Source organism: Paramormyrops kingsleyae, chromosome 22 (genome assembly GCF_048594095.1).
Source record: "Paramormyrops kingsleyae isolate MSU_618 chromosome 22, PKINGS_0.4, whole genome shotgun sequence".
NCBI classification, from domain to species: domain Eukaryota; kingdom Metazoa; phylum Chordata; class Actinopteri; order Osteoglossiformes; family Mormyridae; genus Paramormyrops; species Paramormyrops kingsleyae.
The window spans coordinates 6,297,527-6,325,414 of NC_132818.1; the positions used below are offsets into that span (position 1 = coordinate 6,297,527).

At 47.2% G+C, this 27,888-nt stretch overlaps 2 protein-coding genes across 3 annotated transcripts; both read left to right on the plus strand.

Annotated features, from left to right (window-relative positions):
- Positions 1-10,879: 10,879 nt before the first annotated feature.
- LOC111843258 (probable G-protein coupled receptor 139) lies at positions 10,880-16,235 on the plus strand. Its single transcript, XM_023810707.2, has 2 exons — positions 10,880-11,079; positions 13,355-16,235. The coding sequence occupies exons 1-2, from the start codon at positions 10,935-10,937 to the stop codon at positions 14,302-14,304; spliced, it is 1,095 nt and encodes a 364-aa protein (XP_023666475.2). The 5' UTR covers positions 10,880-10,934; the 3' UTR covers positions 14,305-16,235.
- Positions 16,236-20,830: 4,595 nt separating this feature from the next.
- On the plus strand, positions 20,831-27,836 carry proza (protein Z, vitamin K-dependent plasma glycoprotein a). 2 transcript variants are annotated; one of them, XM_023810699.2, is made up of 9 exons: positions 20,831-21,020; positions 22,081-22,221; positions 23,363-23,526; positions 23,829-23,853; positions 24,037-24,150; positions 24,427-24,555; positions 24,764-24,876; positions 26,121-26,238; positions 26,890-27,836. In XM_023810699.2, the coding sequence occupies exons 2-9, from the start codon at positions 22,146-22,148 to the stop codon at positions 27,420-27,422; spliced, it is 1,272 nt and encodes a 423-aa protein (XP_023666467.2). In that variant the 5' UTR covers positions 20,831-21,020; positions 22,081-22,145; the 3' UTR covers positions 27,423-27,836. The 2 variants fall into 2 exon arrangements, with proteins under 2 accessions (XP_023666467.2, XP_023666466.2); XM_023810698.2 differs by having other exon boundaries at positions 22,084-22,221.
- The last annotated feature ends 52 nt before the right edge of the window (positions 27,837-27,888 follow it).

Genomic DNA, 27,888 nt, shown 5'->3' on the forward strand with positions numbered 1-27,888 from the left:
GCCAAGAAAACTGTGTTGCTGGGATGTAAATTATCATTCCTTTCAGTAAATCGATTCCTTTAATGTTTTCCGTTCATTGATTTATTTACCTCTGACATATGTGCATAAATATTTTTCGCTCCAAGGTACGTACTGTAATGATTAGACGAGAGAGGTTCAAATTAAGGAGCCAACCTGGTTTATTTAAGCTGTAGTCAGTGATACTGGATGGCGTTTGATGCGGGATGTATATCGCGACATTGCAATGGGCAACCATGCAATGGTCACATCGTGAAATGACACTATGTGAGATCCTAAATAATTAAAATGTCACAATTTAAAATAAGAATAACACCGTTTAGGGAGCAGTTTCACAAGAAAGGGGCGGTGTGGTCCTGCCGATTTTGGGGGAGACCCGTTATCCCGCTCCCCCATTTCCGTCGCCACTGATTGTAGTCAAAACACAATCTGAGTGTCACTGGGTCAAAATGAGCAACAGAGAGAAAAATCACCAATCCAACTGTAGGATTTGACCCTTGGGTGTGGTTAGCCCGCAGTATGTTTGGCATCGGAAGAATTAAATTCCGGCGGCGGCGGGGGGGGGGGCATGTGTCAAATCACTAAAGGAATTTAGAGATATAATATTTCAGAGTGGCCTGAGACAAAAAATAAAGCGGCTGAATCCCCCCCCCAAATTGCGTCTTTGCGGTGTATCCTCTGATTTTTACAACTTCAATTCTGATTGGCTGATTGACTCAGTATTTCGGAATGTCCATTCCTCTCATTATGGTTGAGGGTCAGTTCTCTACAAAACACTGACTTTCGATTTTCCGATTTCCTCCCTTTCTGAAATTTCTGAAAATCTTCCTGCAGTAGATTCTTTCTGAACTATTGTAAAAACTAAAATCTCTGGTAAAACATGAATCGGACATGTATACACTCCTATACACACTGTATAATACAGTCATTTTTAGTTCACATCATGCTTACATTGGCAACACAGAGCACACTGCAGGCATACACCCTGAACAGGATGCCAGTCCATCACAGAGCACATGCAAATCCATCCATTGTCGATAAATGCTTATCATATACAGGATCCCAATCTACAGTGTATCTATGGGTGCAAGGCAGAGAGTATCCCACCAACCCATTGCAGGGCACACTAACACGGGAACATCTACATGCAATTTGGCAACTCCAATTAAGCTCACCTTGCTTTTGGACTGTGGAGCGCAGTATCCATGACAACACAAGGAGAACATGCAAAGTCCACACACATGGAGCCAAGGTAGATACTCAAACCCTGGTCCCAGGAGTGTGAGGCAAGAGTGTTAACCACTGTGCCGCCCCAATGCATTCACAATTTAGAGATTCCGATTAGCCTAACTGCAGGTTTTTGGACTGTGAGAGGAAACTGGAGTCCCAGAGAAAAGCCCATGTGACATATGGACTCCACACAGCGAGTAACCGTGTCACCCAGTTCAGAATGTATTAGGTAATCAATTTCATCCTCTACTCCTGTCAGCGGCAATTTATTTATCAGCTTGATTGTGAGTTGGGTTTCCTTTGCACTCCCTGACATCATAATCAGCCTTCTGCTCCATCTGGTCCTTTGGGAGAAACCGGCTCCATTTGTCATTTTCCATTTTAATTTGGGCCGGATCCAAAAAGCACTGGACGGCAGTCAGCGGCGTCCATCTGGTACCGACTTCAAACATGTCTGCATTTACAATCTTAGTGACTTATGTGACAATATAAGCCCTGTATGTTTTAAGTATATTTCTTTTTCTATACAAAAATATTTTGACACAACACAGACCATACTACCCTTTAAATATTAATTATACTTGTTTGTTAACAGAGTTATTTGATTACAATGTTTTCCCCCTCACATTGCTCATGTGCATTTATTACAACGGTTAATTATTTAGTTACTTGTTAGGTGTGCAGTACTTGTATTGGGAATATGCATTAACATACATTGCAAACCTAATGGTTTGGGGTTTTAGGTTAACGCTCATACTCTTTTAACCAGTGACTGATCCCTACATCACTCATGTCTGCATGTAATTATATTTTGAAGTGAACATCAATCATGCAGCATTTCATGCGACATGGCGCATAAACATATTGAACCTACAGTTGTATGCAGTATTTATTTAATAATCTTGGATTTTTCAGTGAAATAGGTTGCAGGTGTATGTAGGTATTAGCAGGTTCATCAGCAAATATGAAATAATCTAGGACACTGGTTTCTTCTGATTCAAAAAGTCTGCCACAATGAGTCCATAGCCGCAGTGGAAATTACATTCCCATCAGCATGGAGATTTGAATGATGGCATTCCCATCAGTATGGAGATTTGAATGACGGCATTCCCATCAGTATGGAGGTATGAATGATGATATTCCCATCAGTATGGAGGTTTGAATGTCGGCATTCCCATCAATATGGAGATTTGAATGACGACATTCCCATCAGTATGGAGGTTTGAATGTCGGCATTCCCATCAATATGGAGATTTGAATGTCGGCATTCCCATCAATATGGAGATTTGAATGATGGCATTCCCATCAGTATGGAGGTTTGAATGATGGCATTCCCATCAATATGGAGATTTGAATGACGACATTCCCATCAGTATGGAGGTATGAATGATGATATTCCCATCAGTATGGAGGTTTGAATGTCGGCATTCCCATCAATATGGAGATTTGAATGACGACATTCCCATCAGTATGGAGGTTTGAATGACGGCATTCCCACCAGTATGGAGGTTTGAATGATACCATTCCCATCAGTATGGAGGTTTGAATAATGGCATTCCTATCAATAATAGGGTTTGAATCATGGCATTCCCATCAATATGGAGGTTTGAATGACGGCATTCCCATCAGTATGGAGGTATGAATGATGATATTCCCATCAGTATGGAGGTTTGAATGATGGCATTCCCATCAATATGGAGATTCGAATGACAACATTCCCATCAGTATGGAGGATTGAATGACGACATTCCCATCAGCATGGAGGATTGAATGACAGCATTCCCATCAGCATGGAGGATTGAATGACAGCATTCGCATCAGCATGGAAGTTTGAATGATGGCATTCCCATCAATATGAAGGTTTGAATGACGGCATTCCCATCAGTATGGAGGTTTGAATGACGGCATTCCCACCAGTATGGAGGTTTGAATGACGGCATTCCCATCAGTATGGAGGTTTGAATGACGGCATTCCCATCAATATGAAGGTTTGAATGACGGCATTCCCACCAGTATGGAGGTTTGAATGACGGCATTCCCACCAGTATGGAGGTTTGAATGACGGCATTCCCATCAGTATGGAGGTTTGAATGACTACATTCCCATCAATAACAGGGATTGAATCATGGCATTCCATCCTCCCTGGGCTCACAGCCAGTTTCTACATTTTCACCTGTTCTTTATCTCTGCAACAAGTTGTAAGACATTTTGTGGCTGACAGAGCGTTTAAATGTCGCTGTCTGCTCTCACGTCCCACATACACTGAGCTCGGTCCTTCTCACCGTTCCTCCTAAGCACAGTAGCTGCTGAGGGTGTATGACTGTTATTACATACTCAGCTCAATACGCATCGCTTCAGGGGAAAGTCATCAAACTAATGAAAGACTTAAACAAATTCTGCATGCAGTTTTCCCCCATAATAAGACAATAAATCATTCAGCCTTTCCTTTTGTACACGTTAAACCATTACCATGTGATTTAAGCCCTTTATTATGAATTTAAAACCCTTCAGCAGTTGTACTTATTTACTTCCATGGAGTTTGAGCCTATAGGTGCCAGGTTAGCATTGTTTCCCATGGATGCCCACAGCTTTTTACTCTGTTACTAAGTGCTGACAGGTACTGCAAAGGAAGAAAAAAGAAGGTCAACCAGCAACAGAATGATAGATCATAGGAGCGAATAGGCTAACGTTGTGGTTAGCAACATTGTCAGCCAATGGTGCAAATGCAACTTCCACGGGCATTTGGAAGCCGCGATGACATCAGTTGACTCAGCATGGCAAGGCATCCAGAATGCCAGCGAGGAGAATGATCGTGAACGGCTGGGGCTGAGACGCAGCACGAGCATGGATTGCTAATTCAATGGTGAACCCCCTGAACTGAGTGGACTGCCAGCTGGCAGGCTGGTACAGGCAAGGAGGACCTGAAAGAAAGCATATGCTGTAACTCCCCCTCTGCTCCCAGGCGCGAGGTCTGTGCGTGCTGAGGAACAAGGGAGGCGACTGAAACCTCGCGACCTGAGCAAGCAAATTCTGTCATAGCGCCTGTTTGTTCCAGCAGAGGGGTGTAGGGTGAATCAAATCGATGTGCGCGATCGTAGTTTGGAGGGGGGGGCATTTATAATGCCAGAACTGATTAGCCACTGTGGGAGTTCAGTGAGTCTGCAACAGAGAAGGCACAGGGCAGGAGGAAGGGAACGTTCTGGATAGGACGACGGGCAAACATTCACAGAATTATTATGAGAACCCGGAAACAAACTGGGGACTCCATCCGTTAGGTTTACAAACATGTAACCGTGTGAAAAAATGATCTCCCCTATCCACTGAAGTCCCCAACTGCCTGCACTGCTTTGATCTGCAGAAGTGCCACCAGGGGACGCTGTCCCCTACACTGACCCAGCAGCATGGTGGGATCAAACACACAGGTTTTACTGCACTTTGTCTTAAATGCAGCCCTTTGTTCTTTGAAGAGAGCTTTGAAACCTTTGCGGTACGTCTGTTTACCATTAAAATCATTAAAAATCAATGATTTTTTTTTGTTTGTTTGTATGTCAAAGTCAAACGATTCCATTGACTTCCTCCCCCGGTTAGGAGGCGGGGGCCCTAGGGAGGGGGGCCCCCTGCAGGACATGAAAGGGCAGCGCGGCTCTGGCCAGCCATAATTTTAGCTGCCTTCTCCCGGAGCGGCGGCTCTTCGAAGACCGAGACCTTTAGGGCGTCACTTTCATGGCGACAGCCAGGGAGGGGATGCCTGTGGCGTGCATCTGTGGGGGTCTGTCACGCAGGCCGGCGCCCCCAACCTGCCGCTCTGCGCAGGGCCCTTTGAAGGCTCCTGGAGTTCAGAGGGCTGATTGTTCTTCGCATCCCCTGCTATGGCTTCTCTCGCCGGTACAGTAGCAGTTCTGTTCGTGGTGCTGGAAGAAACGGCGTTGAGGGTGCCTCAGCACCCCTATTGGTTGTTGCTGGTATTGCAGTATCAGAATACCGTAGTGCAGAGTGTTCATACCCATAGTTTTCGGCAAAGAAAAAATGTTACTTATCATGCAGTGGCTCAGAAGTGACTTCATGATTGCTTCTTCAAAAATACTAGTGAACCAACACCGGAAAAAGCTCTACCTTTCAGCACCTTGAGCTTGAAACATCTCAGCACATCTACGGGTCCTGCAGTCAAGCTGATAGACAAATAAAAAGATAAGCAGAAGCATCTGCCGAGATGAAAGAGAGACAATGAGGCAGGAAGAGACAACGAGATCACTTCTTGGTTGTGTTTATTAAGCACTGTAGTTCACTATAAATATCTGTTAGTATTACTTCCTGTTTAACTCTTCCTATAACTTCCTGTTTTCTTGTAAAGGGCTGTAGTGCTATGTCAGTAACATCTGCTTTGCTCTCTTTAGTTGCAGTAGGTGTGTCAGCGCTGCGGCAGTAGGTAACTGGAGTCCCCATAGTAAGCAGCAAAAACAAGCAGCAAAAATAAGCAATAAAAATAAGCAATAAAAAGGAAAGTGCTTTCATCAATCCAATGACCTGGAGGTCCAGGAGCTGACATGTTTTTATTGGCCTCTGGTTCGCGGGGCTTCAGCGTGGATGACATGCACACGCACCGCGGTGGCGCGCAGACAGGCCGCTAAGCCGCTACCGTTGATGCCGAATGTCGCTGGGGTTAGGATGCGTGGGCGGTGAAGGCAACAAGATGCCCACAGAGTGTTCCCATGCATTTAATTGGCCCCAACGCTGGGGAGGCAGGCAGAAAGGAGGGTGCAGGGGAGGGGGGTGCAGTACTGAAGCCTACAGCTCAGGAAGAGTAATGGAGGGCTAATGTAATCTCATCCATCAATACCTCCCACCTTATGTCTTATCCAAGGGCTCTCCTGAGTGCAGTTGGGTGGGAGCCCAAGAAGGATGGACCTGGGGGGGGGGGAGGAGGCTGCCCTGGTGTCTCCCCCGCCCACTCAGACAAACCAGAAGTAACCCTGCCCACCGCTGGCCAGCCTGTAGTGACTCTGGCCAAGTGCGACTGGCTGCTCTGGCGGTTTGTTCTGGCAGTGCAGATGCATACACTCACAGACTGGTCACAGACTGGTCACAGACTGGTCACAGACTGGTCTCTTGGAGGGAGCCTTGAATGTGCACCAGTCGTGTGGTCAGTTGAGGTCATCAAGCAGTGAAGTCGGTGTCTCCTTGCCTAGCTCTCTCTCTTTCAAACACACACATACCACACACATACACACACAAACACACACACACAGATCGGTAATCATATCTTTGTGGGGACCGCTCATTAATTTCTATGTCAAAAATGCTAATGCTAACTTTAACAACCGTAACCCCTACCCTGCCCTAAGCATAAGCATAAGTAACCAAACAGAATACAAGAGTTTTTGCATTTTTTGTTTTCTGATTGCAGTCACAGACTTTTAGAAAATTGAGTTTCCTGGCCCCATAACATCAAAAAACAGGTATTCATCATATTATGGGGACATTTGGTCCCCACACAGTAAGGTATATCTGGACTACATACATACACACACACACACACACACACACGTGCACATTAGCACTTACTAGCAGTCTATCAGCACTCCCAGCATGTCCCATCCCAGCACTCCCAACATGCCCCATCCCAGCACTCCCAGCATGTCCCATCCCAGCACTCCCAACATGCCCCATCCCAGCACTCCCAACATGCCCCATCCCAGCACTCCCAGCATGCCCCATTCCAGCACTCCCAACATGCCCCATCCCAGCACTCCCAACAAGTCCCATCCCAGCACTCCCAACATGCCCCATCCCAGCACTCCCAGCATGCCCCATCCCAGCACTCCCAGCAAGTCTCACTGCCTAAGCTTCACTGTGCAGTACTATTAATTATGGCATAAAGAACAGGCACTGCAAGACAAGAAGAAATGTGAGCAGTATGTTTAAGGTAAAGAGTGCAGACAGAAACAGCCAATCACCCACCTTAGAATCTGTAGACCCATTTATTGATTGGCTCACAACTTCAAGTAGTTAAAGACACAATTTATGCGTGAACTGAGGGTGGAATCAGTTTTACCTGAATGCACTCTGCTGTGTCAGAGCATCCGGTCAGTGTATCAGGGAGCATTAGTAAGCATTAGTAAGCATTAGTAAGCATCAGTAAGCATCAGTAAGCATTAGTAAGCATCAGTAAGCATCAGTAAGCATTAGTAAGCATTAGTAAGCATTAGTAAGCATTAGTAAGCATCAGTAAGCATCAGTAAGCATTAGTAAGCATTAGTAAGCATTAGTAAGCATCAGTAAGCATTAGTAAGCATTAGTAAGCATCAGTAAGCATTAGTAAGCATCAGTAAGCATTAGTAAGCATTAGTAAGCATTAGTAAGCATTAGTAAGCATCAGTAAGCATCAGTAAGCATTAGTAAGCATCAGTAAGCATTAGTAAGCATTAGTAAGCATTAGTAAGCATCAGTAGGCACCACAACACCACAGACATCACCATCCACCCCCTCACACGTTTGCTGTCTGTCCTGTATGTGATTTGCCTGAAAGATGGGGGAATTCCCCGCTATCTAATCGCTAATTGCCAGTGTTTTCTGTCATTTTTCTCCCTACACAACACACCAGCAGCCGGAATACAAGGAGGAACCCAGAGATCCAACAGAGGAGGACAGAGACTGCCGTAAAGCAGAAACAACACAACAAGATGCACAGACACTGTAATGCAGACACAACACAACAGAGGAGCACAGAGACCAGCTGTAATGCAGACACAACACAACAGAGGAGCACAGAGACCAGCTGTAATGCAGACACAACACAACAGAGGAGCACAGAGACCAGCTGTAATGCAGACACAACACAACAGAGGAGCACAGAGACCAGCTGTAATGCAGACACAACACAACAGAGGAGCACAGAGACCAGCTGTAATGCAGACACAACACAACAGAGGAGCACAGAGACCAGCTGTAATGCAGACACAACACAACAGAGGAGCACAGAGACCAGCTGTAATGCAGACACAACACAACAGAGGAGCACAGAGACCAGCTGTAATGCAGACACAACACAACAGAGGAGCACAGAGACCAGCTGTAATGCAGACACAACACAAAAGAGGAGCACAGAGACCAGCTGTAATGCAGACACAACACAACAGAGGAGCACAGAGACCAGCTGTAATGCAGACACAACACAACAGAGGAGCACAGAGACCAGCTGTAATGCAGACACAACACAACAGAGGAGCACAGAGACCAGCTGTAATGCAGACACAACACAACAGAGGAGCACAGAGACCAGCTGTAATGCAGACACAACACAACAGAGGAGCACAGAGACCAGCCGTGAGGGTGACACATAGCAAGGTCAGGGTGACAAGGTTAGTGAGTGATATTGGCGAGTCTCACTCATGATGCTGCTTCTACGGTGGGTAAACAAAAAGTAACAAGCTCTAAACCTCCATCCATCCATCACCACGGAACCTCACACTTTTATGAACATCTGCCTGAAGTTAAAAAAATGAAATTACACGAGCTGCACAATTAACACATTTGCTACTGAGATCGCACATACAAATCTCTCTTCACTATGCAAAAAAGCTTATAAAAAGAAATCCGTACAACCAAACTATAACAAGCTTCTGCTGGTTAAGGACTACAGTTCCATCTTTTTAAAAGATCTTCTAGCTCAAAGGAATGACAAAAGTAGCAAAAGTATTTTCATTATAAAATAATTCAAAGAGCTTCCGTATCAGACCAACCAACTTTCCCTTTTCAAAAACTGCTTTTCCACACAACAACTTTCAGTCCTGGGGAAGACAAGGTATAAACTGGGTTAAAACCCTTGTGTGAGGGAGGTACCCCTGTGCAAGGCCAAGGGCATGTCAGGGGGCACCCTGAGGGACATGCCGCGCTCTGCCGTACTCATGCCATACTCGTGTCATGCTCTAGTATACATGTGCCGCACTTGTGCCATGTACTGGAATATTCATGCTGTACTCGTGTCATTCTCATGTCATACTCGTGCCATGCTCTGGTATACTCATGCCGTACTTGTGCCATACTCATGTTGTACTCATGCTATGCTCTGGTATAATCATGCCATACTTGTGTGGTACTCATGTCATACTCGTGCCATTTTCTGGGCACGCTGCATTCTGGGAGCTGCCTCAGCCTTAGTGCCTTCCCACCGTGTGCGGGCAGAGCAGCGAGCTGGCACGTCTTCCCGGGATCATCGATCCACTTCCGCGGGTCATAATTTATTTAGCGCTGGCTATTTGCCACGTTGACTCCTGCACCCCAGGCTCTGGCAGCTGAGCTCACAGGAGCCGTAACCGGCCGGCAAAGCGGGGGCCTTTTGCAGCTTCCCCATCCATAATTTTGACCCCTTTCACTCACACCACAACTGATGGGCTCCAGAGGGTTCTCCTGCATCCCTCTCTCCTCTCCTGTCTTTCTCGTGCATCATTCTTTTCCACCCACCTCCTGCCGCCTTGCACAATACACCCCCTCCTGATTATTTCCCCCGCCCCCCCCCCCCATCCCCCCGTCTCTCCGTCAGCTCACTCTATCTGAGCCGTGCGCAATAAAATGGATACAGGTTTTCATTAATCAGTAACATGATGTCTCCTTGGATAATGAACTTCCTCTGCCGTCTGAACTCTTCGCAGGTCGCACCACCGATGCTCAGTGTGTATTTTGGCATTATATAATTTGCAGCGTTATATGCATTAATCGATATGATTCTTTAAGGGACCATGACAGAGAGATACATTCCTCAGGTAGAATATAAACTGCAGCTCACTAAGAGGAATTCGGCTTCTGCAGGACGACTGCAGTACTAATGGCATATAAGCTGTATTACTCAATATTCTGAAGCACAAACTGACGGCAGTTACTTTTCTGTAAGCCAGGTGCAGGGCTGGGGGACCCTGCAGGGGGGGGGACCCTGCACAGCCCCCCGGGGACCCGGGTCCTGTACACGGAGTCGAGCTCAGATCCATCATCTTCGGAATAACACTTGCAGGCAGCCACCATCACACAAAGCGACGCTGTCCTCACACGTGCGCCGTGCCCCCCAGGACGGCCTGACGCTGCATGTATCTGCCCCCCCCCCTGCAGACAGCGCCTCTCAGTGTCCCCCTTCCTGACGCCCCCACTCCTTTCCCCCTAATATATATCTCCCTCCCTCTCGTACACAGAACTTGCCGGCAGTATTCCCGTTCTCACACAGGCTGCACCCCCTCCCCCCCCCCCCCAGCGCCATGTGACTCCCATTCTCCTCCCACTCCCCACCCCAAACACACACCACGGCTTTCTCCCGCACAGCGACTCTCACGCGCACACAGCGGTTCTGCCTGCTTTCTGCCCTTCTCTCTCTCTCTCTCTCCTCCTCTCCCACCCTCTTATTTGTACTCTCTCTCTCCTCCTCTCCCACCCTCTTATTTGTACTCTCTCTCTCCTCCTCTCCCACCCTCTTATTTGTACTCTCTCTCTCCTCCTCTCCCACCCTCTTATTTGCACTCTCTCTCTCCTCCTCTCCCACCCTCTTATTTGCACGCCCCTGCCCAAAGGCAGCGAGGGGCCGCAGACCTCCCCACCTGACCCCAGTGCTCTGTTCCTCATGTTGGCTTCACTGGCAACCTGCGACTGAGCTGCCCCATTAGAGCCAAAGGAAGACGAGGCTGAAACAAAGGGAATCCGAGCTCATGGAGCACAATCACATCTACAGCAGCCTGTCAGCCAACAGCAGCGCCTGGGTTGCGGGTCAGCCCCCCCCCGGGCTCCAAGCCTGTCCCCTGGGGACCCTGCCTGTCATCTACTACAGCGCACTGCTCTGCCTCGGCCTCCCCGGTAAGGGTGCGCCTCTTTAACACCATTCCCGGTGGGTTTGTCACTGTCTGTCTCTGGCTGTAACTCTTTGAGTCCGGGGTTATCTCAGTGTATCCATCAGCCGTAGGTCTGTGTGTAAGGGCACAGCATCCTGTGTGTGACAGAGTTTATTTTATTCATGAAGCATTTGGTTTTGTTTCATTTGATTTATTGGTCACTCATTTAAGGGTGACCCGAAACGACCCTGGGTCCGTGCGCTCGTCTGTGCTGTCAAGCAAAATATTCCAATCATACAGTACATTCAAATGCACTGACAGTTCAAACTTTAGCACGTTAACTTTCGAATTGTAAAACAATCCCGTTTTGTGCTCAGCTTATTCTGCTTAGCCTAAATTAGTACGATATTCAGTCACTTAACACTGATGGACGTGACGTCCAGGACGCGGATACAGCGGATAGTCACTTGAGGGTAGCAGCGATCGGCAGGATGAGAACAAAACGGAGAGAAAGAGAAGCGTAATTACGCGCGAGCGTCGGCAGAGAGTCCCGAGCAGCTCAGGCTGAAGTCAAGCAGAGGTCTTCCGAGAGCCGGGATTTTCTCTTCATTCTTAGCATTAAATGTCCGGAGCACATAGATCCTCATCTTCTACTTGCCAGTACTCATCGATGTAAAGATACACTAGAAAGACAAAGCGCGATCAGTGCGCAGCACATAAACATGCGCAAACTAAGTAAACTAACATGTAAAACTTCACCAACTTCTTGTCTGACCAGAGGCGGGACAAACATGCCCCTTTTGCTTTCGTGCAGCTGTGACCGCGCCGCCTATCGGTTGCATGGGGGCGCTCTTACGGTTCAGCAGGTGCGGAGCTCAGCCTTACGGCGCCGGTAGCGACAGCGGCAGCCTGGCCGCCTCCTGGGACGTCAATCTGACCTAGATTCATGGAGTGGGGAGAATTTCCGGGGGGCAGTGGTGGGGGTGTTCATGTCGAACAGAAAGCCCGTATCACATACACACCCCGCCATGCAGGAAACTCCCCCGAAACATTCACATGATGTATAACATTCATTTATCGACAGCCAGCAGGGGGCTCACATACTTCACCGTTTGTCAATTCGATCTGTATTTGACCAGAACATACAAGCTGAGGACTGAGGATTACTGCCTGAGACGTTGACACCTCCTTTCGCAGTATGCACGCCAGCTGTTTCCCAAGCTCACATCATTTAACGTGATTTTGTTAGTCAGCCGTTCACACGCCGGCAGTCTCGCAAATCCACAGACAGAAGCTCTGAAATATTTAAGGATTCTGTTAGCGACTCCTGCTCGCCAGTATCTGTCTTCAGGAATCTGTAGTGCTTAAAATCAATGGCAGCTTGTCGGGGAACCCACTGATTCTTGACCCGCATACACTGCCGAATTCTTCCTATCCCGCCCGCAGGCTGTGTGTGTGACTGATGCTCTGCCTGTGTTTGTTTTTATTTGTAAATGTATGGGTCTGAAGAGCAGAGGTATAACTCTCTGACTGTCAAGTGTTTGTTTCCCTGATTGGTTAATACCTATCATTTTTAATTCTGCCGTTTTGTGTGATGCAATTATGTCCTTATCAGTATCATGACAAAAGCGGCCATTGTAGTGGCCTGCATGCTCAAATTATCATCGCATTCTGCCGGACCTAGTGCTATATTTCCTGATGATGTCAGACCAGCGAGGTAGCTTGGACTGAACTCGCCATGGCAACAAAAGCCAAACGATGGCTTGATTTTCTATACTTGGGTCCTGCCATGAGCACAGAGCCCGTCGGTCCCCTTCCCCGGCGTCGCCGTGCTGCTGTGTCATGCGCGGCTGGATGACAGATGGTGTCCCTGTCCTGTTCCTTCAAGCTCCCCCCCCCCCCCCCGAGCCAATCAGATCACAAGGCTGCACCACCTCCTGGCAGCTGCCATCACCAGCCAGGTGTCGCTGGGCTGGAGAACGGGAAGGAATCAGGTGGGGGGACAGTGGGGGGGCATCAAAGGGAAGGTTAGGGCTGGGAAGAGCGAGCGGCGTGGCATTGGCACAGAGCCCAGCTTACCTCCTATTGGCTGTGTCCCCCCCCCCCGGCAGTGATGCCCCTTCACATACAGCACTTCCAGCATGTGACTAATTATAACTTATCCTTTCTCTTCATAATTCATCCCACCCCCGACTCCGCCACACCACCTCATACCGGTCCTCCCTGCCCTCTCTTCCTGTTCCACCCCTGCCTTGTCTGGTTTTCACTAACCCCCCCCCCCCCCCACATGTGCCTCTAAGCAAACATCCTCACAGTGATCATCCTGTCACAGCTGGTGCTGCGGCGCCAGAAGTCCTCCTATAACTACCTTCTGGCGCTGGCGGTGGCGGACATCTTGGTGCTCTTCCTTATCGTCTTCGTGGACTTCTTGCTAGAGGACTTCATCCTGGGCAGCCAGCTGCCCCCCTCCCTCAACAAGACGGTGCAGGTGTTGGAGTTTGCCTCCATGCACACCTCCATATGGATCGCCGTGCCGCTGACGGTGGATCGCTACATCGCCGTGTGCCACCCGCTGCGCTACCACGCCATGTCCTACCCTGCCCGCACGCGTCGCATCATCCTGCTCGTCTACCTGGGCTGCCTGCTCTCTAGCACCCCCTACTACTGGTGGCCAGAGCTCTTGCAGGGCCTGCCCACTGGAGCTAGCAGCCCCGGCCAGCACGTGCTAGTGTGGGCGCACTGCGTCACCGCCTACCTGGTGCCCTGCTCCATCTTCTTTGTCCTAAACTCGGTGATTGTCCACAAGCTTCATCGCCGGAGCTGCTTCCGCCTGCGGGGCTACTCCACGGGCAAGACCACCGCCATCCTGCTTGCAATCACCTCCGTCTTTGCAGTGCTGTGGGCGCCGCGCGTGGTTATGATCCTCTACCACCTCTACACGTCCCCGCCCACCGCGCCGGGCCCCACGCGCTTGCTCCACCTCGTCACCGACGTGGCTAACATGTTAGCGCTGCTCAACACCACCATCAACTTCTTCCTGTACTGCTTCATCAGCAAGCGCTTCCGGGTCATGGCCGCCACCACACTCAGGGCTTTCTTCCGGTGCAGGAAGCAGCCGGCTCACTTCTACGCCGGTCACAACTTCTCCATCACCAGCAGTCCCTGGATCTCGCCGGCAAACTCCCATCGCATCAAAATGCTGGTCTACCAGTATGACAAGAACGGAAAGCCGGTCTGCATCTCCTCCTGAGATTCACCTCTCTAGTTTTTTTTTGGAGATACTGAATTTTCCCAGTATGAGCTGTGGAGAGGCAAGTCATTGGTTAATCGTGGCCACCTGACTAGGAACCACAATTAAAGGAGAAACTCTAACATAGAATCTGGACATGCAGGTTTCAGGATTATTTCTAGTTAGAGAGCATATATAGTTATTCCGAAGATAAACAGCACTTTGCTTGAATAGAAAACCCAATCTAGAGAGCTGAATATGTGGTTTCTTCTTGAGGTCCCTGTCATTGTAGGTGTCCTAACTTGCAGCATTATGAAAGCTGGAGAAGATAGATGAGAAGCAGCCCTTCCTCTGGCAAATGGTGAGCGTTGTTCCTTAATACTGGTCTGGATTACCCAATCGGGAGTCATATTACTGGTCTGGATTACCCAATCAGGAGTCAGCTAGTTCCACAGGGAATGAAGATTGCTCACTCTGCTTACTCTGCTGGTTTCTGGGACCTTCTAAAGATGTGTGACTCACTGCAGGAGCTATGACCTATGACCTCAGCTCTGGGGCTCATGTTTCTGTTTGACATGTCGTCGGTATCCACGGCGACAAATAATGACGGACTCGTCAAAAAAGACACAATAGTTAGATTATATTTCCTATATTTTACAATTTTTTGCTATTTTTAACACAGCTGAACCAATTAGTGATGGCGCTGTGCAATAAAGACCACAAACTGCAAAATGCGAATGTAGAAATATGTAACTACAGTACTGTAGCACATGGAAAAGTGACTGTTAGATACACAGAAAGAGCAAAAAAAAGATTGCTGATTTCACGGCTTTGAAGCTCGTGATCTTCATAGTAAGCCAGTAATCACCATGACCCACCCTGCACTGAAGTGAAGGAATGTCAGGAGGAATCCACTGATGTACAATATTAATAAAACCTTATGAAATATTCATGATTTTACGGATTTAACTGAAAATCTATCATCACTTTATGTACCTAATTCTGAAATCCCTTGGTCACAGCAGTAATTTTGCGAGCGGTGTGGACAAGAGCCGGGATACTTCTGCCACACTTTGTCCTTCCTGTGCACGTACGCGTTCGTGCACTCGCTGGGGTGTCTGTAATTCACCAGGGCACCTGTCACCTGGAGCAGCTGGATTTTTACCCCCCAGCACTGCAGTGTAAACGCATGAAGGTCAAGACTGTGCCAGCCTGGGGACACCTCTCACACAGCAGTGAAACGCACAAATCCATTGGGACAGGACACACGGACAGCGGCGTGAAGGGAGCCTTGGTCAGTCAGTGAGGTCAAAGGTCACTCTGACAGCCCTACACAGTGGTCTAAAGAACAGAAGGGCGTCCTGTTCAGCTCCACACATGTGGCTGATCTTACTGAAGACCCCTGGGGCTGGACTGTGCGGCAAAAGGTTTATTTTCTGTATGAATGTTATCGAAGTCCAGGCTAATAAGCCCCTATACAGACAGAGACATGGTCTTCACCATGGCAACAGTGAACCCATCGCGCCTGCAAAGCAGGGGCAGCCAGCGCTGTTGTACAGCGCAGACGGTGCGAGGAGCTGCCTTTAATTTAATGAGACTCCTCTGTACTGCAATCCTTCCATCTTTGTGGTTAGTTTTTAATTATTTCCTTTACTGGAAAAACCCACTGCCCCCTTTTCAATAAACTTAAGTGGTGCACAAGGGCGGATATCATACAACCACGTGGGCCTCTCTGGGTGCTGTGAAGGCCGATCGGCTCTTGGAGAGCGACATATCTGGTGGAAAACCTGCGCACAACGAAGTCTCCTTCCAGCCTCCTTTCTGGACCTGCGATCCGCGCCTGCGTTTCCCCCCCAGGCGATGGCGCTGTCTGGAAATGCTTTGAAGTGCTTTGGAGAGACAACATTTTTATTTCATGGCGCAGCAGGCGATTGAACTGAAGAGCGCCATTAGGGCTAGATGTCAGTGTGCATGTGCACTGAACGCGTGTGTGTGCATGTGTGCTGAGCTTGTGCATGTGCACTGAGTGTGCACATGTGTGTGTGTGTGCATGTGCACTGAGCATGTGTGCGTGTGTGTGTGTGCGCGTGCATGCGTGCACTGGCGTGTGTGTATGCGTGTGCATGTGCACTGAGCGTGTGTGTGTGTGCATGTGCACTGGCGTGTGCATGTGCACTGAGCGTGTGTGTGTGTGTGCATGTGTACTAAGCATGTGTGCGTGCATGTGCACTGGCGTGTGTGTATGTGTGTGTGTGTGTGTGCATGTGCACTGACTTTGTGTGTGTGTGAGCATGTTTACATGGCTCCTGCTGGACCTTATTACACTCCTCAGCAGATTACCAAATAGTAGCACCTGAATAAACTCAAAAATGAGAAAAATGAAACTAGAAAAATTCAAAATATTTCAAATGTTTTGATTTCTCTGTGTATTTATACTCTTGATAACTGTGTGTGTATTTAAATATCCGAACAAGTGTACCTCCTGCTGCCTGCGCTGCGTTTCTACAGGATGATTTTTATATCAGTGACAACATTAATCAGAAGTGGTTTAATTTGTGGTGAATTGTTGCCTATTGTATAACTGCATAATGGATTTTTAAATATGATGTTTCGATAAATAAGCACTGTATTTACCTGAGTTTATTTCCTGACCAAGAGGCAGGGTGACACCCCCTCCTTTCTGTCACATGAGACTTGGAGCGAAGGTCGTGACCCAGCGGAAGAGGTGCCCAAGTGCCTCCATCGGGGGGCGGCTGTGTTGTTTATGCATCCCCCTCCCCCAATAGGGTGACTATTTGTGGCCAACAAGCAAACGTGTGATTGGTGGCAAACACTACCGCTGACCTCTGACCATCAGCAAGTGCTTCCGGGTCACGGCCGCCATCTTCCGGACCAGGAAGGTAAACCTACAACTTACATAAAAAGTCCGTGGATTTTGTGCCACTGCCTCTTACCTGCCTGCCGTCTGTGAACAGGCAACACTGCCCCCTGCTGTCTGTGATCAGGCAACACTGCCCCCTGCTGTCTGTGATCAGGCAACACTGCCCCCTGCTGTCTGTGAACAGGCAACACTGCCTCAGTACTTGCTGGCCACACCTCTGATTCTTTGCTGAATGTTTCCTTAGTTTATGCTCAAAATGCTCATTTATAGATGGATGGTTTTAACTATTTGTTCCTGTCTTTGTAGTTTCTGGCAAAAAAGGCTGTTCAGTAAGTAAATAAAGATTGAATTGTATTTATTCAAAAGATATTTTGCAATATTATTATATTTGAAACTGAAAGAATAAATGACGTTACATTTTATGTATTGTACGTTTTAATCTTTACGACAAAGGAAATTGATTTTAGCTTAAACATCTCCAGTTAATATTTTATCCTTTGTTATTATCATTTTCTGTGTCAGCTGTTATATGTGCACTGTGTTCATATCAAAGCACCAAATGAGCCCATCTGCTGTCTGTAGTGTTATGAAATTCCTTCTTATTGCTTCTAGGTAATATGGTTTGGTGTCACAGTCCAGAACAGCTAAACCTGTTCTCTAGCGCCCCCTAGGACTGTCTGCTCTGCCTGTCACCTTGTCCTCTGGCCTCTGATCCATCTCACACTGTTTATGTGGTGTGAACCAGTGTCTCCCATTCCGGTCCTTGGGGACCCACAGTCGGTCCATGTTTTTGCTCCCTCCGAGCTCCTTGCCAGACAGTACACATTTTTGCTCCCTCCCAGCTCCTGATGCTTCAACACCAGTGGGAGGGAGCAAAAACGTGGACTGCCTGAGGGTTGGGAAACACTGGTTTTGAAACATCAGGAGGCAGAACAGCTGCAACTGCCTCAGGGCATTTTTTGACATTTCCAGGGCAATCGATTCCCTTCAATATACCAGGTAGTGAAATCCTCTGAAACATTCAAGTAATTTCCCGTGTGCTGAGATTCTCACCATATATATAGATATCTGACCAAAGAGCAGACAAATGTAATCATCTATATTAAAAAAGCACAAGAAATGTTCTCATGTCATAACACTGTTCGAATGGATATAGAATCTTCCAATGTTTTTGTGTTATTCAGACTGACAAGAAAAAATGAAGAAATCAAGTCTTTAGTGTCTATTCTGCCATATGTACAGGACACACAGAGGATTAAAATTACATTAGTCTGATGGTGAATGTACTAACAACGACCAGCGAGACAGACACGCAAGACGTATACAAGTATTCAAGTATATACATGTATGCAAAAATAAAATTAAACTAAATTAAATACTTAAAGACATAAGGCAGTGCAAGTATGCTGGATTCACATTGCAAATCTAGACAGCAGCCATTTTTAGTTTTTTACTTGTAGATAAGTAGGCAAAGTATAATAGTGAAATGGCTATTCTTTATATGGGTGGGTGGTTAGGACATTGGCCTAATTCTGGCCGTTTGCTCAGATCAAAGGGAAAAGCAGAGTGTGAGCGGAGGTGTAAACCCAAGACAATGGTGGTGAGGAGACAAAGTGTCCAGTTATTCATATTCAAACAACACTAACCCAGCAATTGTGTCACTTAATTAATATTGAGCTCCAGCCTTGGTATGGAGCCCATGTATCATAATACGGCAGTATTATTACATATTATATAACACCTATTATTTGTGAATTCATCTGCATGTGTCATCTAATCAGAATTCACAGGTGTTTGTAACATTGAACATTTTGAGCTATACTTAAGGTTTCAGCAGCTATGAAATATACAGTATATGGACAAATAATTTTGTGCTGTCATGAATGAAATTCAGCTTTGAAACTCATGGTGGATGGGCATAGCTTCTGCCTGGTTTAATCCGCTGGGAACTAAAAAGATTACTAAGAGGAGCTAGTGAGTAAAGAGCTAATTACTGATACACACCAAGCCTACCAACACTAGAGGATGGTACATCTGCTCTCAAGTGACCTGATACTGAATGACGAGGGGGGTACCCGCACCTGGTACTGAATGTATATACAGTATATATATATATATATCTCGTTGTCTGGCACCAACCCCCAAAACAAATTCTTTCTATGTGTACTAGGCAATAAACTCTATTCTGATTCTGATTCTGGTACTGTAAAACAAAAGGAGTTCCCGCACCTGGTACTGTAAAACATGGGCAGTACCTGCACCTGCTACTGTAAAACAAGGGGAGAACCCGCACCTAGTACTGAATAACAAGGGGTGTACTGACACCTGGTACTATAAAAAGGGGAGATCCCGCACCTGGTACTTTAAAACATGGGGAGTTCCCGCACCTGGTACTGTAAAACAAGGGGGGTAACTGACACTTGGTATTATAAAACAAGGGGAGAACCTGCACCTGGTACTGTAAAACATGGGGAGAACCTGCACCTGGTACTGTAAAACATGGGGAGAACCCGCACCTGGTACTGTAAAACATGGGGAGAACCCGCACCTGGTACTGTAAAACAAGGGGGGTACCCACACCTGGTACTGTAAAACATGGGGAGAACCCGCACCTGGTACTGTAAAACAAGGGGAGTACTGACACCTGGTACTGAATAACAACAGGAGTACCCGCACCTGGTACTGTAAAATAAGGGGAGTAGCCGCACCTGGTACTGCATAACATAATGAGTAATGGTACCTGTTTTTCCCCACGTACAATGGAACTGAAGTCACACTTCAATGTTTAAGGTCCATTTATCTAAAGCTATAGAGGGTTAACAGCTCACAAGAAGGTTCACTGACCACACAGCAGAGCTTCACTGCAGCGTTATCCATCAGGGGGAAGGAGGCTGTCTGCACACACGGTTACCATCCCTGGCCTTGGCTCACACTGTCTCATCATGAACTGAAAGCTAGACGTGTTCTGAATTGGCCGCAGTGCTGAGTGGGCCTGCAGTGCTTTGTGGGGTAACAGCTGTGAACTAGCATCAGGAATCACTGAAAATAGAAGCATTATGACCTCTCTTAGTTTGTACAAATAAAGGCTAAATTGCTGAATGAACAAATCAAAATGAAAAAAAAGAAAAAAGCACACAATCTCTGTATAAGTACTGCAATGTTATCTGTTAGAAAAGGAACTGAAATATGAGGACACCCAGGCATGAGTTAGAACGTGTTGCAGTATTTATACAATTAGACCCTCAAGACACCAATTTTTTATACTAATCGTTACAGAATTCCCTTTGTTATTTTTTACACCATTATATTTACTTTGTTAATAATGATTGAAATGATTCTAAAAGCACAATGTAAATTATCATGCAGTTAAAATATTGTTTGTTGATATTTTATCCATCCATCCATCCATCCATCCACCCTTTCAGTACGGGGATTTGGACGGTCTGGAAAGTATCCCAGGCATCATAGGATGTGGCAGGAACATTCGCTAAAGGAAACACGAATCCCTTAACTGCCTGTATTCGGACTGCAGCGCAAAGGAATAAGCGAAGCTTAGATAGTTAGCAGACAGTTATCGTCGTCCGGTATGGACTTAAGAAACAGACAGAACGTGCTTTGGCTCCCTCTTGTGGCCAAATAGTGAGATAGCAGTCGCCTGGTTAGTGCAAACAGTAAATGAATAGCTGAGGGCTCGCGATTCCGAGCGTGAGCTGGTGTGCGGGTTCGGGAGAAGCACCAGACAAGGCCGCCGCTGCGTCCTGCCGAGTTCCGGCTCCTGCAAGAGGGCATCTGCGGTGCCGAAACGTGTCAACGACGATCCGGGAGACGTAAACTTCATTTTCTGAACGCTCAGCACGTAAGCGATCCTGTTTATTTACTGTTCGCAGCTGTGTGTCACATACGAATGCTTAGAAAACTCGTACTCTTTTCGCGTTGGCCATAAATATATAATGATATTTCATTACCTTCAGGGTAAATTCTATTATTTTTCATTATGATGTATATATTATACATACATACACTATATATTCAGTATGTAATTTAATATTTAAATATGGTTATTTTATTTTATTTTATTTTGTGATTATTTGTCATTGTTGACACACCACAGCACACAGTGGACAATGACGTTTTGCTATAGCATTTGATATTCTGTAGAAATTTATATTCAATTCGAAGTTACAGACATGTAGCTTTGGTTTGTTTAATTTCCGTACGATTAAAATCAGTGGTTAGAGGAATTGTTTTCGTTTGGTATTGGATATAACGGGACATCTAATAATAATAATAACGCCATGTGCTGTAATATTTATTTACACCACATGATGGCGCTGTACGAAGATGTAACGTGTAACCCAGGCTACGTGTTTAAAAACAACACGAAATGTAATACGCAGATAAATAATCGGCTACATGACGGATGCGAGAAAAAGAAACCCAGCGACTGGTGATGTTTATGGCGTCCAGACATGATTAGTAATCAAATATTAAACATGGCAGTTTGCCTTAGGGTGATTAATTTGGCCTAATGATTTTTTTGTCCTTTAGAACGGGGATGTATAGAAATGGTTATAATTCCGGCACATTTCATTTCCAGCTGACATTCTGCACTTTAAACATATATTGATTGTTTTATTAAAAGTCCATTGTGACGTTGTATAGAGCACAGTAATTATAAAACATGTGTCCCTCTCCATTTAAATGACATTATAAATAATCATTTAATTGACAATTTAAATAATTTAAATGGCCTTTATTTACTGAACATTGCCACAGAACACCCTCCACTGTCAGGTCCTTATGCGCTGCACTGTATGTATTGGTTGTCACAGGTCCTGTTGACACGGCTGGGTTATACCAAAGTAATGCAGCTGATTGACTGTATGTAACTGTGGAATAAAATGTCTGATTGTCAGCAGGGGGGGACTTTGGATCCCTGAGAGCAGAAACAGAGGCAGCGCAGACTCACGCAGGCGCTACCATGGTCTCCATAGCGATCGGCCTGGCCGCCGTCCTGCTTCTGGGCTGCACGGAGGCAGGGCCAGAGTCCTCACAAGGTACTTGCTTGGTGTGTTTTGTCTGGGGGCAGAAAAAATGGCTCAGAGGAACGTTCAGGGCAAGTATGGAAATAATCCTGAGAAGCATATTCAGAAAGTTTCTCATGAAGGAGGAACAGCGCAGCAGAATGTTAGCCGTTTCAGGGGGGCTGGGGTGTGCTTTAAATCCCTCCCACAAACCAGGAGTGTTCTAGCAACCAGCATGAAATCATCCTGTGAGGATATTCACTGCAAAGGGCCAATAGCATCCTGCTCTTGCTGTACTACCAGATGCCACTGGCACGAGTGTGACTGGAATGAAGCGACCGGTTAAAACATGACAACCGTCCCAACCAGCTGTCACACAGCACCGTTATCCCATCACTGATAAGCAGTGGAGTGAGATAGGTGCTGTTTGTGGGGTCGGAGGTCACGTTTGTGTGTTTTTGCTGTGTTTATTCAGTTCTGTTTTAGCTAGAATAGTACAAACTGCAGGTTAATAACTGACATGCCAGTTTTACCCCGATTTCAGATTGGGCCTCGTTATTGGTTCGTTCCATCTGTGTAGGTTACAGAGAGGGAGATAATTTCATAAATATTGCTGCTTAATGTTGCGATAAAACATTGTTCTGCAAATAAGTACAGTAGTTTGGTTAGTCCAAGCAAACTGACCTGGCGTTACTTTAGTGCTCTGTCAGACTTTGGCTATGAGTTGCCTTAAGCATGGAATGGACATATTACTCTCTTGGGGGGGTATTTTAGTCATTTGGAGGTTCAATATTTTGGAATACCTGCTCTACCCTCACCTCAGCTGTCTCACTGTAATGGAGCTGAAATCCTGAAGTCAGTGTAAAACATCGACAGGATCCCGGGGCCTCATTCTCTGGTCAGTTATTTCAATTCCCACAATGTGGGTTTGAGCTCAAGTCAGTGCCATACCTGTTATGTTACATTATCACATTACATTATTACGTTACGCTATAACATTACTTTATAACATTGCGTTATTACGTTATAACATTATGTTATTACGTTATGTTATAACATTATGTTATTACATTGCGTTATAGCATTACGTTATTATGTTGCGTTGCAACATTACATTATTACGTTATGTTATAACATTTCCTTATCTCAACATGCCCGGCCTCTTCTCCCCCAGTGTTCCTCAACAGGCAGGAGGCCCTCGCTGTCATCTCACGCCACAAGCGAGCCAATCAAAACAACGAGGAGAATCAGATGCCCCCCAACCTGGAGCGGGAGTGCGTGGAGGAGGTGTGCCAATACGAGGAGGCTCGGGAGGTCTTCCAGGACACCTATCGCACAGTAAGCGCCTCCTGCCTTTCCCGTCTGTGTTCTGCTCCCTCCCCAGGGGGGGTGCTCTAATGGGGGGCAGTGCTGCCCCTCAGGCCTGTAGCAAACATAGTATGACATTGCAGTTTGCGGGGCGCTTCCTGTATGCAACCGTAGCTGGGACCTCAGACTGACAAGGCCTGCTTTTGATCATTTATACTTTGCTTAGGGGCCATTAAACCCCGCCTCCTTTTCTCAGGAGGAGTTTCTGAGGGTCTGTTATTATACAGCGTTTAAGTGAACTGACCGTGCTGCTTTTGTCCCCCCCCCCCCAGGATATTTTCTGGTCAGTCTACATAGGTGAGTTCAGTGTGTTGGCCTTGCGCTTGCATCTAATCATTGGTTTAAAGCTGTTTGATTTTGTTGCCATTCTAACCCTGGTTTAAGTACCGTAGTACATACTGTGTTCCGTATGAATTAAGAAGGGTTCTTGTTTGTTGTACATTGTCCTGATGAATAATCCCTGATTTGATTGTCACAAAGACGGGGACCAATGTGCCAGTAAGCCTTGTAAGAACGGCGCACTCTGCTCGGACAGCGTGGGCGGCTACGACTGTGTCTGCAAGTCCGGCTTCACCGGCACCCATTGTGAGACAGGTGAGAGGATCATTCTCCTGGGGATGTTAACTTCCGGGGTGTTTCTCAAGAGCGAGCCACGTAGATCCTGTGTACATCGGTTAAGGAGTATGTTTGGAGTAACGTTACTCCTGTTTATCGAATTGGCAAAACTCCTTGTTACTCAGCCCTGCTTTGCCTGCAGTAACAGCAGCAGCAGTTGTGGTTCCATCCCTGAGCTGGATCGATGTGGTTGTGCGTCCACGTTAAATTCTGCATGGACACTTCAAATGACCTCCCACCCCCCCACCCCCCCAGACCAGACAATATGCATCCCAAATGCCGCCAAGGGCTGCAGCCAGTTCTGCAAGCCGGGCTACGTGGCATACGAGTGTTCCTGTGCTGACGGCTGGAGGCTGCAGGAGAAGGAGAAGTGTGTCCCAGCAGGTAATTACCTGCCACAGGTCTGACTCAGCAAGTCAAGCGCTGTGCCGTCAATGCAAAGGTTGTGGGTTCTAATCCCAGACAGCACATATAAATCATGACCCTTCCATCTGTTGTAAGTTTCTCTGTATTAAAATGTCAGGTATAATGTATATGTTTATCATTCAAGGGCCCTGCTGGTGTTTTTTTAATCTCTCTGTTCCTCTCCAAGTGCCCTTTCCCTGTGGGAAGGTGGACAATGTAAAGCAGTGGAATGAGAGGAAGCCCGGCAACATGCAGGAGTACGAAGGGGCGGCCTGCAGCTCCGGGGAGTGTCCCTGGATGGTACTGCATCGTGACCTGCGAGCCACATGCGCGTGCATACACACACACTCACAGACACACACACACACTCACAGACACACACACACACTCACAGACACACACACACACACTCACAGACACACACACAGACGCACAGACACACACACACACACTCACAGACACACACAGATGCACAGACACACACACACACACACTCACTCACAGACACACACAGACGCACAGACACACACACACACACACTCACTCACAGACACACACAGACGCACAGACACACACACACACACTCACAGACACACACAGACACACACACACTCACAGACACACACACACACTCACACACACTCACAGACACACACACAGACACACTCACAGACACAGACACACCCAGACGCACAGACACACACACACACTCACACACACACACAGACACACTCACAGACACAGACACACACAGACGCACAGACACACACACACACACACTCACAGACACACACACAGACACACTCACAGACAGACACACTCACAGACACAGACGCACAGACACACACACACACACACTCACAGACACACACACAGACACACTCACAGACACAGACACACACAGACGCACAGACACACACACAGACACTCACAGACACACACACACAGACACTCACAGATGCACAGACACACACACACACTCACAGACACACACACACACACACTCACAGACACACACACACAGACGCACAGACACACACACACACACACTCACAGACACACACACACACACTCACAGACACACACCCAGACGCACAGACACACACACACACTCACAAACACACACACAGACACACTCACAGACACACTCACAGACACAGACACACACAGACGCACAGACACACACACACACTCACAGACACACACACAGACACACTCACAGACACAGACACACACACACACACAGACACTCACAGACACACACACACATACACACACAGACGCACAGACACACAGACACACACACACACACACTCACAGACACACACACAGACACACTCACAGACACAGACACACACAGACGCACAGACACACACACACACAGACACTCACAGACACACACACACAGACACTCACAGATGCACAGACACACACACACACACTCACAGACACACACACACAGACGCACAGACACATACACACACACATACTCACAGACACACACACACTCACAGAGTGTGTCCCCTCTATATCCCCCCCCGTAGGTCCGTCTGCAGAACGCAGAGGGAGCCGCCTTTTGTGGCGGCGTCATCGTGAAGAAGAATCTGGTCCTGACCACGGCCCGCTGTGCAGTCAGCTCCCCCGGCTTCCAGGTGGTGGCCGGTAAGTGCATACCACTGCAGCCGAGCGTTACCTAGCAACACCCAAAGGGGCCTGGAGTGGGGGGGGGGGCTTATATACATAATATATACAGTTTTTTTCCAGATCAGTTGATATTGAAGCTTCGAAGCTCGGTTTTTGCTAAGGACTCCCTTAGAATCACCCTTATGAAGAGATTCAGAACATTTAAAAAGCTGAGAAACTGAATGGACTGCAAGCTGAAATCTAATTTTAATAAATAAATCACACTGCCACTGGGAATAACACTAGTAATGTGGCGACAGTTTGGTTTGTTTCTGGGTTTTTCTCATTGCAGGTGGTGAAATAAGTTTGTGATGATATTTCCAGCTTTAGTTTCGGCAGAGTTTGCGGTACACAGCAGCCTGTCTGTTTATCCACAACATGTCATAAATAAAAGCCATTGTGGCTGCTGAGATGCCCCTTTCTTCACCGATAACTGGTTTGCGTCTGTGGTGGTTACAGACCACAGCGTGATTCCCGGCCACAGTTCTGTGGCTCGCTGGGTGAGAGACCCTGTGACAGACTGAGAGCATGACAGGCTTTCAGAGTCTAGTAGGAGCAAAAAGAGCCTGCTGACCCCAACCAGTCACGTGTGACCTTTGACCTTTGAACCCGTCTGCACCCTGTGCCCAGGTAAGAGGTCCAGCAACTATGAGACGGGGGAGCAGGTGCTCTCCGTGAAGAATATACACTATCACCCGCTGTACCAGGAAGGGAAGGACAACGACCTAGCTGTGGTGGAGCTGCGCGACAACATCACCTTCAAGAAGAGCGTGACGGCGGCCTGCCTGCCAGAGCGTGATTTCGCTGAGAGCGTGCTGATGGAGGGCAGGCACGCTGCCATCATCACCGGCTGGAGGAAGGGCTCCGACCCCCCCACGCTGGAGGGCTCCCTCACCCTCAACTACCTGAACTATGACCCGCTGGCCCGCTGTGCCGAGCGACACTCGGGCAAGGTCACCAACAAGATGTTCTGCACGGCGCCGCGAGCCAAGGCCGACTGCGCCTTCGGTGAGGGAAGCCCCGCCCTCACCCTGTACCGCGATGTGTTTTTCCTCACGGGCATCACCAGCCCGCCTCCCGGTCATGACTGCAGCCAGGGCTACGTCTTCCAGAAGGTCTCCCGCTTCCTGCCCTGGCTGAAACATGTCATGGATTCCCACTGAGGGGAGATGGAGACACACGGGGAAGGTTAAAGGCTGGAGTAACTTGCTTTGGTCACTGAGATCAATCTCATAAATGGGCTTTGCATTGTGCCCTATTTGTACCCACCAATAAACAAGCAATGCTTATGTTTTTGTATCTGAAGCCATTTCAGACTTTGGGGATTGATGCAGTTTGTTGTGTAGTTCCATTTCTTTTCCACAAGGTGGCACTCTTGTGTAAAATTAATAAGATAACATGCTTGTGACTAAGTGTAACTGATAGCGTTAAAATCTGTTTAGACCGAGATAAACCACAGTGTTGTTTCTGACTTATTTTTTAGCTGCGCCTTAGTATAACAGTTTTAGCATCTGTAACTGACTGCTGTTATTCGTTAAATCAGAAATGTATCCCAATTAAAGGTCTGATGAATGCTGCTTTGTTCTTTTTTCATGTGCTGTTATGGTTTGTGTCTACATCGCTTCATTT